General features: G+C 38.8%; 1 protein-coding gene across 1 annotated transcript in view; it reads right to left on the bottom strand.

Annotated features, from left to right (window-relative positions):
* Positions 1–12268, bottom strand: part of LOC145414888 (zwei Ig domain protein zig-8-like) — a 548874-nt gene extending 536606 nt beyond the window's left edge. The window contains exon 1 of the mRNA XM_080284305.1: positions 12116–12268. Coding sequence (XP_080140431.1) covers positions 12116–12167 — 52 coding nt within the window. The 5' untranslated portion in view covers positions 12168–12268. The remainder of the gene's footprint in view (positions 1–12115) is intronic.
* Positions 12269–12918: the final 650 nt, after the last annotated feature.

Below are 12918 nucleotides of genomic sequence, written 5' to 3'. Positions count from 1 at the left end.
GGCTAGTAATACCCTCAGATATCACCCAAATATCGGCAAAATATAGCCAGTATAGTGACCAGAGGTATGGCTTAACTATGGGTGTATAGAAAATGCTTTGTTTGGTCCCAGTATTGCACGGCTATATCTGCCAAATACCCCGTATTTTAGGATTTTAGTATAGCTCTCTCTCTCTCTCTCTCTCTCTCTCTCTCTCTTTGAGGCTACATCTGCCAGTTACCCTGTGCGTCTCTCTCTCTCTCTCTCTCTCTCTCTAAGGCTACACCTGCCAGTTACCCTGTGCGTCTCTCTCTCTCTCTCTCTCTCTCTCTCTCTCTCTCTCTCTCTCTCTCTCTCGTTAACTGAGGCTTTCATTCCTCATATCATCCAAATCCAAAAAAATATTAACCGAATATCATCCGAATGATTACTGAATATTACCTAAGTATTAATTTAAGTATTCTCTAAGTCATCTACACATAATGACCAGTATTTCTAAAGCAATACCTGACTTTCCATCATAAGCCTGTCCGTCTGTCTGCATTCTGCCCGTCTGTATGTCTGTCTACATCTTCACGTATCATTAAATCTACCAAATCAACCTACGGTATCCACTAATGGATATCTGTCTCTGTATCTGTCTATATGTATCTATCAATCATATGTTCATTCAGAGAGAGAGAGAGAGAGAGAGAGAGAGAGATAATGCTGACACTCTAGTTACCTTTTATTCTTGAGCCATGTGTGCTTGCTATTATATCTCGTACTGATTTGCTTATTTAAAACCAATGTCTTTTCTACCGAGGCTCGCCTCTCTCAAAAACGCCAGTAAGTTGAATTTTCCCCCTCCTTCTCTGTCTTTCCCTCTTCCATATCCCATCAATTTGGCCTCAGTGTGTATTCTTTTTGACACCTGCAGTACGATTACCTATACTATGTTTATCATGCTACCTCCTGACGATTTTTTCTGAACTGGCGAGCCTTTTCGAACTGGACGGGTTATAAATTAGTCTTCTTTAAAGCTTCCATTATAAAAGATCTTTCTCAGGTGATAAATTAAAATGAAAGACTTTATCGTATTGGAGGGACTAAGTTTTCCATCCACTACACGCTCAGTCTTCCTCTCCTTTCTCTCTCCCTTTATTAACTCTTCACTTTATTCTCGGTCTTCCTCTCCCCATTCTCCTATCATTCTCGCTTCTGTTCACTCCCTCTGTTAGCCTTCTACCTCGTCTACCATTTCCCATTCCGTATTCATGCCAGTTTCCATACTATTTACTCCCTTTGTTATCCTTCCACCACGTCCTCGGTCTCCCTCTCCTAAGTCTCTCACAACCTTGCCTCTATTCACCTCCCTTTTTATCCATTACGGAATTCCCAGACTTCCTCCTCTCACTCCTATCAGCTCTGTTCACACTGTTAGCCTCCCACCTTCTTCCGCCGAATTTCCTTTTGTATTTTTACTATCGCCCAGGCACCTTCGGCTCCCTTTCAGCTGAATAAAGGAGTCTGAAGTTCGCTGGAATAGAATACTAGAGTTGTCCTGAACATGAAATGGTCACTGGTACTATACTCGTTCAACTTTAACTTGGCCTTAAATTGCCATCTCTCAAGCTTGGATGCTGGGCTGTAACAAAAGATAATCTGGGCCAAGTCTACGTAAGAGAATTACAACAACATTCACATAATTATACTTCGTGCTGTCATCTGAATTACATCGTTACGTGTTAGTCGGAATATATTACTAGGTATATCCCGACCACGTGAGGGTTAATATCGTACACTTCGTTCTCGGTCCTTTTCTCCTGTTCCCACACAATCTACTTCTGTGTTCTTTATATCAGCAAAATGTCACATCCCCAAATATCACCAAGCATTACAGAATCGATCGCAAAAAGTCAGGTTGAATATCGCCTAAAGTTTCCAAATATTTTGTCTACATACGAGTACCTTGGAGATTGTGGCACCTGCAGTATCCAAAGTAAAAAAAAAATAATAATAATAATAAATAAATAAACAAATCAAGCATTATAAATTATACTGCAGATTCTTCCTAATGTCTTGGTTAATGCGTCGTCCAAAGTTATTCGAAGTATTGTTTAAGCGTTGCTTGTTTTATCCATAAATACAATCCAGATTATAATCCACTAAAACGCTGAATATTGCTTCGGTATTACTCGCACATGACCCCGTTATCGTTCATAACATCGCCACAATATTGCTTAGCTATGACACCAATATTCATCACTACATAGCACTAGCACCATGAAAACGATTTTTTTTTTTTTTTTAATTCTTGCTGTCCTTAAACAACGGCATTCAGTTTTGGGAGAGAACCCCAAACTGGTGGGGTTAGACACAGCCTTCACTGATCCCTTCACTATTGGGGGTTGTCCTAAACTGAAGAAAATCATTTAACAGCAGTAATAATAAAATACCAGCACTAAAGACATCACCGTACTGAAGGCGTAGCTATATATTCCGCCTCTACGACCTAATCTTAATAATATCCCATAAATATTGTTTGGATGTGGCCAAGTATTGCGCAAGGTATTGGAAAGCCGATACTTTTATATTCCAGTAAGAATTAACGATTTCCTCGCAGCTAAACAAAATCGTCTTGGTGTAGCTGCATAAAATAGTCTACTTGAGTTGATGTTATGGCTTCAAAAAAGGTAAGAATCATATATTGCCCACATAATCGTCCTTATCCTGATAATAATTTTAGCATACCATCGACGTACAAGGAAGAAGATCACTAGAAGCATAGCCCATTATATCAGCCATATTACTGCTCGAGTACTGTCCAAATCATTCGTGAAATATTACCGCAAATATCACCTTAACTAACAACTCAATAATCGCTCCTAAAATGCCCAGATCGCCTGTCAAATATAACCTGGATTATAATTCAAATACAAACCAAGCCTTCACTCGTATATTATTCAAATTATCCGTCAAATATTGTCTTCAAAACAACTTTAATACGGTATCCCAAATATCAGGTACCGTAATTCTTTTCTTGTATATTACAAAAATTATCTACAAAATACCACCAGAATATCGCCCTGATACGACTTACATCTCTGCATAAATATCACCCAAATTATCAGTCAAGTATCACTTGGATTATCGTCCACGATATATGCCAGACTAACTAGGCCTAAGCCTTCACAAGAATAGGTTTTTGTCAAAACTGTCTCCAAATATCACCTGAAATGTCAAACAAAATGCCATCCGAACCTTAGCTGGAGTATTACCGTAACGTCTCCAGATATTACTTGAAATGTCATCCACAATACAATCTACACCTCTGCTCGCTTATTATCCAAAAGTTATCTATCAAATATGCCATGTATATTACCCTACCCATAACACTATCCAAACCACTGTTCGATTACTACCCAGACCATCTCTTAGCATACATAGGATATCACTCAAAATCCCCCCAAACATTTGCTGGTTTATAATCTTACTCATCCGTCACGTAATACCGGGACTTTCACACAAATTACCATCCACCACCAATACTCAAAGCGTCTCTAAGTATTACATGAATGTCCAAATTACCACCCCAAATTAACTCTAGTAATACTCAACTTTGAGGTCAAATACCACCTAGAATATCAGTCAAATACCAATCAAATCATCAATCGAGTAATGCCCAAACTATCTGCAAAATATGACCTGGAATATCACCCACAATACCAGTCAAGTTATCACTCTAGCTCCCTAACCACCAATTATATTTCGTCTGGAATATCACCCAAGGCACCAGCTAAACCTCACTTCCAGTATTACCCAAAGTTTCTCCTAGTATTGCCTTGAATATCACCCACAGTATTAACCAGACCATCACCCGAGTAGTGTTCCATCCATTCGTTATATATCATCAGCAATATCACACAAAATACCCGTCAGACCTTAGTTCACGTATATTCCCAAACATGTTTAAATGCTCAGATAACAGCTAACCCTTGGCTTAAATTATTATATACTCAGTCTCGCTGTAATCCCAGGAATATCTCCCAAATTTTACAACAAGCATCACCAAATTATTAATCTCTTCAGTATGAGGCCGTGGGGACCTCTACCAAAGTGAATAAAAACGCTTGGCGATATCAGGAATAAAATGAATCATGGCAACAGTGTTAACTCCCTCATGCTCCGAAGACTCAGATCTCAGATGAGCAAAATCATCTTGTGATCGTAGTAATAAAGCAGTAGAGAAAACGTAAGCACTTAAGGGAGCATCACAAACATTGTGCAAATTCCGCGCAGAGTATCTCAATTATTTGCAAAACAATCGGTCAGGTACCTAGAAACAGTCGGTTTAAAACTTCTCAGAATAAAGCTCAAACATTAATCAGAATATTGATTAAATGTTGCCAACGGTGATTCTCTGATACCTGCCATACATATATATGTGTGTGTATGTATTTACAGTATATATATTAGCTACCAAAGACTACTGACTACAATGTAACCTTTTTATTGTCTAGAATATCGCTCAAATAATATCCAGAATATCTCTCAGATAATCCCCAACATATCTCGGGAATGTTGCCCTGAATATCACATAAATATCAACCACATCAAGCCCATCACTGACTTAGAATGCCAACCCACAATGCCCAAAATATCGTTCTAACACTGCCCTTTTGATCGTCTTGATATTACTCAGAATACATTCAAAGTATTAATGATAATATCCTTGGATATTTACCAAATCACCACCAAGTATAGCTACCTCAGAATAATGCCCAAATTATGTTCCAAATCTATTTCAAACAGTATCCATGTTATTACAATACTATTGCCCAAAATGTCGCTCAAGAGTGTCCAGAATATAACCCTACTATTGTCTAGAATAAATACCAGTAACTGCCCAATTTATTATCATAGTTTTCAGATATCATCTAGAATAGTCTCAAATACTGCCCAAATTTTCGTCCAGTTAGTGGCTAGAATATCACTCAGGCAATCTTAGACTAGCACTGAACTCTTCTTGAAGTTTTGCCTAAATACTGGCCAGAATTTTAGTAATACTGTCCGAAATATTTCCTCCAATTTTCACAACATCCATGTGTAACTGCTCCAATTCTGTTTAATATATGAATCACGTGCAGCCGACAACATCATTTTATTAATGCTCAGATTTTCACTTAAATATCAGCGCAAATATCACTCAGAACTCTCAACTAAATTCTGCTTGGATTATCGCCCGAATATTGCCAACAGTCTTACTCACTCACCATACCTGGTAATCCGCAAATACAGCCCACATATTGATTAAAATTCCCTCAATATTGCCTACATATTTATTAAAGTTCTCGCAAATACTACTTAGAATATCTCTCACTACCTACCAACAACATTGTCTAATATATTAACGCATAATTTTCCCTATGAATTGTTTTTCAGAATATTGCCTAACTAGCTACTGACCAAAATACCGTAAGGTATCTCAGATTTTTCCAAATACAGTACTGCCAACAATATTTCTCCAATATTCCATAGAATATCTCTCAAATTATGTCGAAAATATCTCCCCACAGCTGTCCAGAATATCTTCCAAATACTGTCCAAATTATCTTCCAAATACTACCCAGAATATCTTCCAAATACTGTCCAGAATATCTCCCAAATACTACCCAGAATATCTTCCAAATACTACCCAGAATATCTCCCAAATACTACCCAGAATATCTCCCAAATACTACCCAGAATATCTCCCAAATACTACCCAGAATATCTCCCAAATACCGTACTGTCCAGAGTATCTTCCAAATACTGCCCAGAATATCTCCCAAATACTGTCCACAATATCTCCCAAATACTGTCCAGAGTATCTCCCAAATACTGTCCAGAATATCTCCCAAATACTGTCCAGAATATCTCCCAAATACTGTCCAGAATATCTCCCAAATACTGTCTTGAATATCCGAAAAATCCTGTCTAGAATACCACCTGAAACATCATCCACAAATGTTCCTTCAGTCGCTGTCCGGAATATCGTCCAAATACTGTTGAAAATATCGTCCAAATATTACCTGCAGCATGATCTAGTTATGAACCACAATTTCTTTTGCATATGGAACAGAATGTTGACCCAATACAGATAACACCTAAATATCACTCAGAATATCACCCCAAACGGCCTGGAGTAAACAATATCCACTACCTTCTATAAATCATCTTGCATTTAGAAATACTGATTAAACTCGTCCATACACTGCCTCCTATATCCTTTGAATAAACCTAAAATATTACCGTACTCTTACAAAACGCAGTCTTCCGTACACTATTCCTTGATTCGTTCAAAACCTGCTCAGAATATTTGCCCAATAACACAAATATGTCTTGAAATCTCAAATAAAACCCAATCTGCCATATCATGTCCTGAGTATCCCCCAAATACTGCCAGGAATATCGGTCACATACTAACTGGATACTCCGGCAAACATTGTCCAAAACATCTTTCAAACACTAATGAGAATATCAGCTAAATACTGGGTAAAAATCTGAACTGACAAGAAAATACGGCAAACAATACTGGCTAAATACTACCAAAAATATCTCTCAAATACTGCCCAGAATATGTCTCAAATAGTGCTTAGAAAATCCCTCAAATGTTTTTTAACAATATCGGCCAAACAGGGGCAAAAATATCGTCCAAATATTGCCTGGAAAATCTGCGACATACAGCCCACAGCGGCCCCTATATTGGCTAAAATATCGGCCTTCTATTGCTCTGAATATCGGCCGTAAATCGCTGGTGTAGTGAACCTGTCACAATCGTTAGGTTCAGGATACATCGCTCAGCTGGACCCTAATGTGCTCTGTGTGTGTGTGTGTGTGTTGTAATAAGTACGGTACCGGTATGTTAAATCCATAAGAGTATTTTTGCTTGATTGTTTGAGTGTGTTTTTTGTATTGACTGTGTGTGTGTGTGTGTGTGTGTGTGTGTGTGTGTGTGTGTGTGTGTGTGTTTATATTGTTTGTATGTTGTACTGAGTATTTTCATCTGTAATTCTGTGTGTATTTTTGCGGGGGGGGGGAGTGTCTGTTAAAACTGTGTGTGAATCTGCACTTGTATGAATACCTGTGTGTGTGTGTGTGTGTGTGTGTGTGTGTGTGTGTGTGTGTGTGTGTGTGTGTGTGTGTGTGTGTGTGTGTGTGTGTGTGTGTGTGTGCTGCAATAATTGCGTGTAAATCTATTTGCGTGTCTCATTTTGCTTGTATATGTGCGTGTTTCAGTATGGGCGTCTCTGTTATTTTGCAGGCTTGAGTGTTTCTGTATTCTGAATGTGAGTTGGTTTGAGTGAATTTTGTGTTTTGTATTTGTCTAACTCTGGTATCTGCTGCTGTACGGCATTTGTTTTTTAAGCGTTTTTGAAGCAATGTTTTAGTCCTGCATTTCCTAGCTCTATGCATGTTTACTGTAATTTATTTTGAGTTATAATATTTGTGTGTGTGTGTGTGTGTGTGTGTGTGTGTGTGTGTGTGTGTGTGTGTGTGTGTGTGTGTGTGTGTGTGCGCGTGCACGTGCTAGCTGTAGTAATCTAGTTACAGTACACAGGCTTTGACCGAAGCTCGTTCTCTCGTCCAATTTGTGTGTGCCTGCACATGAGGGGGGGAGGGGGGAGTCAGAGTACCTGTTTTTGGTAATACATGTTTGTGTGTTTGTGGGCTTTTGTGTGAGTATTTCTGTGTGTACAGTACATCTTACGTGTACGTCTTTGCATGTATATGTACATACAGTACACTTATGATCGCATCGTACGTGCTGATCTATGTTTGTTCACAATACACGCGTGGTGTTGCCGCCATTTTACGTATATTTTGGAAAAAAAAAAAAAACTTTCTTCATGGTTCCTTTCTTTGTCCCGGATAAACAATGACCCCAGCTGACTGCAAATAAAAACAAATAAAAACTATCTGTTTTATCTGCAACCAACTGGAGAATTTTTAATGGTATTTATAACTTATAATACAGGTAACTGCATACTTCTGACAGTGGACTAGAGCTCGTGGCTGTAACTGGCAATATTAAAAATGGGGAGTTGTTAATTCAGGAACAATGGGTGAAAAAAGACTGCAAACATTCACAAGGGAATGCAGCAGTTTCCACAGGGTACAGTACAATGAAATACCTCTGTACAAACTGTCATGATTAATGATCCTATCAGGTAAGGTCATAAAATCCCAAATCTGTGTGTCTGTATGGTTTGGTTTGGCTTCATATATTCTTTCAAAGAGACACCCCCCCTCCAAAAAGAAAAAGAAAAAAAAAGAAACAGGTATCTGGTTGTATTTGCCCAAGAAACAACTGCATCAAATCTCAAACGAACTGAGGAAATAAGAATCTGAAGAAATAAGGGAATGCCGGCACGCTAATGTGGAGATCTACTAAAGAAGACAAGGTAAAAAATTTTCAACATCAATACAGCAGTCAACCCTTGCACCACCACAGGTCTTTGTCAACCTAAATAAAATAGTTTCGCATTAGGAAGAGTAAGGAAAAAAATAAAGCATCATACGGAAGGGGTTAATAAACTGATTCACATCCCACCACTTCGGAATGGCGCTCCGAAGCCGAACTTAAGTGTCTGCCATTAGCTACATATTACAGTTAGAAAGACGTCCTTCCTGTTAACAGGTCTTAACTGAGATTATCATGGAGCACGAGATGAAACAAAGTAATGGCTTTTAAACAAAAGGTATCAACTGTAAATGATATACAAGTACAGCTGAATTAATAACTTGTCGGTAGTAAACAATGGCTAACAACAGCATTTAATAGGTAAAACTGGTGTCAATAAAAAAACCTCGTAAATATTTTGTATTAACTACATATATTTCATTTCTTTTGGTGGGAACAAATCTGAAATAGTATTCCAACCTCCCCCTGACGGTTTTGTTTAGCTAAGATTGTGTATATGGGTCTGGGGGTGATAATACTACAGTAGTACAATTACCTTCCCCCTTTGAAGGTATATATTACTCTAGTAGTGTATTCTCTTCCGGCTAACGTTAGACGACTATGTTCAGATGAGATTTTGTCATGAGAGCCAGAGTTAAAAAAAAAAAAAAAAAAAAAAGTAATAGCATCCATCAGACAGAATGTGGCCTGGGATGATAGTGCATATGCCTCGCGTTGTGCAGTTAGCCCGTGTTAAGATTCCAGACCCCAAACCATGCCTGATATATCAAAAAGGGTACTGGCAGTAGGCTTATGTCCTTTCACAGAAGTACGGCATATAATTGCATATACTTGCAGGAGGCGGTTTATGTTGCTATAAAGTCTGACACAATCACACAAACACCCATTCCAATAATTCAACTTTGACATGGATCACAGTAACTACTGGTACCTCTTGCTCATTTGAACAGCGACAGCATGGGGAAGCGTTAATTTCGGCTGCTACTCTGCTTTCGAGGGGAAGGTGCGATGCAGTATTGTGTATCATAAGGATCATTGTACTCATAGCTACAAGTAGACTACAATATGGCAGCGACGATTACAAGTAGGTAGTAGGCTTCAAAATGTAAGATACCGGTATAACTGGAAGTAATAAGCAAAATAATAGCCAGGGGAAGTGAAACGTGGCAAAAATTAAAGAGGCAGTTAACGTACAATTGAACAGAAATATTTAGAAGATTTACACGTAGCAGTACTTAATATGCAAGAGGTAAAGGTGAGGGCAAACTCCTTGAGACGCTTAGCCGCGGTTCGCATCTCCATCACTTAAACCTGTGGCGTGTTATTCATTTACTTTCCAGGGATAAATGGTCACTGCATCATCCAGGATGCCACAATTACCTTCCCTGGGTGCTACTCTAGATACTCACTTTCCCTACCAGTCAACTAGAGAGTGCTGGACACGAATCGAGCGGCGCTAGTGGTCAGCATTAGGATTCGAACTCTGGTGCAAACAAGCCAGCAACTTCGAAGCTAACAAAGCAAGCCAATCAGCCACGACGGGAAAAACAATTAGGAAAATTAAATGTCACAGTAGAAATAAAGTGAAATTAATATGACTGGTACGATGAAATCTCTTTGAAATATAATTCAGAGTATGTCTGGACAGCTTGATTTTGCTCAAGAGAAATATTTCGAGCTACGTTATAAGGACTGGATACAGTCTTCATTAACCCCTTCACTACGACAGGACTCTCCAGAACTAAATATAATCCTCTGGTGGTTGCATGATAAAAGAGTAAAAGTCGGCATCGTGTGCTAACTAGGAACAACAGGGATTAGGTAACAAAAGGAAGATAACAGCTGGTGACGTGGAACAATGGGTAGAAGGTATGAGAGGACTGATAAGTAACGCTAGAAATCAATGAATAACAACAGTAAATAATTAACTCTAGGTAACAGCGGCTAATCGATAACAAGTAAACATGGGCTGAAAAAGTAATGCCAGGTAGGCTATCGAGGTAAATGAGATAATATTAGAAATCAACAGGCAATGTATGTCAACAGTATATTCTAGTTACCAACGGAACAGTGGACCGGTTAAGTTAGAGTCGATGATGGGGTAAATATGGAATGACTAGCTGAATAACATTATGTAGGCTGTGGCAGTAACACCCAATAAAAAACAACATTACGTCAGTTAGGTACTAGTAAATAACAGGCTGAAGAAGTGTACATAAGTAGACCTACCGTAATTAAGAATAACAAGTCTGACTGAACTGGTAATAAAGTATGGTAAGTCTAGGTAACACGGATAATGAAGTTTTAATTCTTACTAAAAAGCTACAGGGAGTGATTAGTAATAGGCAATACAGGTAACATCTGCATCGCCTGGTGTCACATTTGGTAACAGTCGATCAATTTAAATAAGTGACTCTACACTGAGTAACTAGTCATTTTTGTTGTAACCCAGGAAACTATTTACTGCGTCGGGTGGCAACCACACAAACAACATATGGATATCAAGCGGTTTAGTGGGTTACGGTGCTCCAACCCGATCCGGCTCTTCAGGGTGCAAAGACTGAGGTTTACTGCTCATGCAATGCCTCTCAAGGACAGGCGACTGGTCACCCATGCATAAAATATCTGAACTGAGTGGCCTAACCCAGGCTCCCCTCGCCCCTGATGAGGTTAAAAAAAAAAAATGTACCGTAGTGCCGTAAAAATGATGGTAACAATAGCGTAACGTAATATCAGGTAACAGCAGACCCAATACTTAACAGTAGGTAACAGGTAAAATGACGATAATCGAGTTATAACAGGCAAGGCAATCGCTCAGGAAGCTATAACTACTAAAGAAATAAAGTAAAAATATGTAACAACAGCTTAATCAAGTGACCATATGTAACAGGTTGACTGAGGCTCCGTACATAACAGAGGATATGAACAGGTAATAACTCGGGTAACTAGATGTTTGAGTAACGATAGGTAACACCAGAGTTATAAATCTGTCACAGTATCTTTTTGTAGCAGAAAACACAAAATCATACACAGAAGAAGGAAACAAAATGATAACAAAAGGAAACACAAGAACAGCCTAATTTACGTAACAGGTAACACAATTTAAGTAGTAATGGGTAAACAAGAGTAACTAAAGCGGCAAATGGTAACAAAAGTACATAAAGCAACAACGGTAACGCCGAAGGAATAAAAACATCAGACGATAAACGGTAGCTAAGGTAACTAAAGGTAACGCAGGACTAAAGGAAATAACAAATATCAAGAATACCTTCAGTAACGACATGTAACACACGAGTAATAGTATGAACACCATGTAACACAATGTGAATAAGAACTAGATAACACGAGTAATTATAGTAAATGCTGATAACAGCTGCTTAAGGTAACAGGCAACACGGGTTATTAAAGTTAAACTAAAGGAAGGTATCAATAGGTAACACTACATTAGTAAAAGTAACAAAGTAAAACGAGTAAACTAACAACAGGTAGTAACAGCAAAAGGTACCTTAACAGCAGCAAACGGAAGAGATAATGTAACAACAGATAATGAAAGAGTAAAGTAACAATAGGTAACAGCAGCTTCAGGTAACAGTAAACAGTATTAATCACAGTACCAAGATTAAAAACAACCGACAAACAGAAACGCTAATCAAAGTTACTGTTTAAATTACAGAGCAAACAGGTACTCACCAACAGGACGCGAGAGGACAACGGCTAGGACCAACAGGAAAACGATTCTCATTCTGTTTCCTTCTTTTCACACATCGAAACCTTAGAGAAAACTGACTTACAAACACTTCTTCCCTCTATAAAAATTCAGCCCTGTTTACTTCTCGAATCAGGGCTTATCCTCTGTCTCCCTTTCTCTCCTTCTTTCTCTCACTTTTTCCCACTCTACCGTTAATTAAGCTTTCTCACACCTGGCTCACTTGCCCCATTTCATTCACGAAAACAGAAGGAAAGTCTGGTAATTAGTTCTTTTTCTCTTCCTTTATTTTTCTCTTTTTCTTTTCTGTCACTAATGATACAGCTTCGTTCTGTCGTTTCTCAGGGGGTTAATTAGCTTCCAGGTTAATGACAGGGGCTATTTGAGGACGTCATCAGGACATCATCGTCTCGGAAATATCGTCACATCACGCAAGAATTTATCACCTAACCCATTTCACACCTCACACTTTGGTTTATCATTTTTTTTTTTTTTTTTAATAATTTACTCGTGTGAAAGTTTACGAATATCCACAGCTATTTTTCTTCCACTGTCACGGTCTGGGAATCGGGGGAAATTACGGGTTATCTAGAGAAATTAAGTGCTAGATTGTGTCGGTCAATAAAGAGGCAAGTTTTAGCCCCTTTAGAGCAATGTTGGTGAGCGCTGCAGCGACACCTTCCCAACGGAAAGCCAAGCGGACACTGCCTAGCCCTCCCGTACCCAGGCCCCTGTGGATCTGAGGTAAGGTGAAGTGCCGGGGGTCGCTACCTGGAGAGGAACTTAA

The sequence above is a fragment of the Coenobita brevimanus genome, chromosome 101, assembly GCF_032717465.1.
Source record: "Coenobita brevimanus isolate Jiangsu-jjx chromosome 101, ASM3271746v2, whole genome shotgun sequence".
In the NCBI taxonomy this organism is placed as follows: domain Eukaryota; kingdom Metazoa; phylum Arthropoda; class Malacostraca; order Decapoda; family Coenobitidae; genus Coenobita; species Coenobita brevimanus.
Note: the sequence above shows the minus strand (reverse complement) of the source record. Positions and strands in the feature narration are given on the sequence as shown.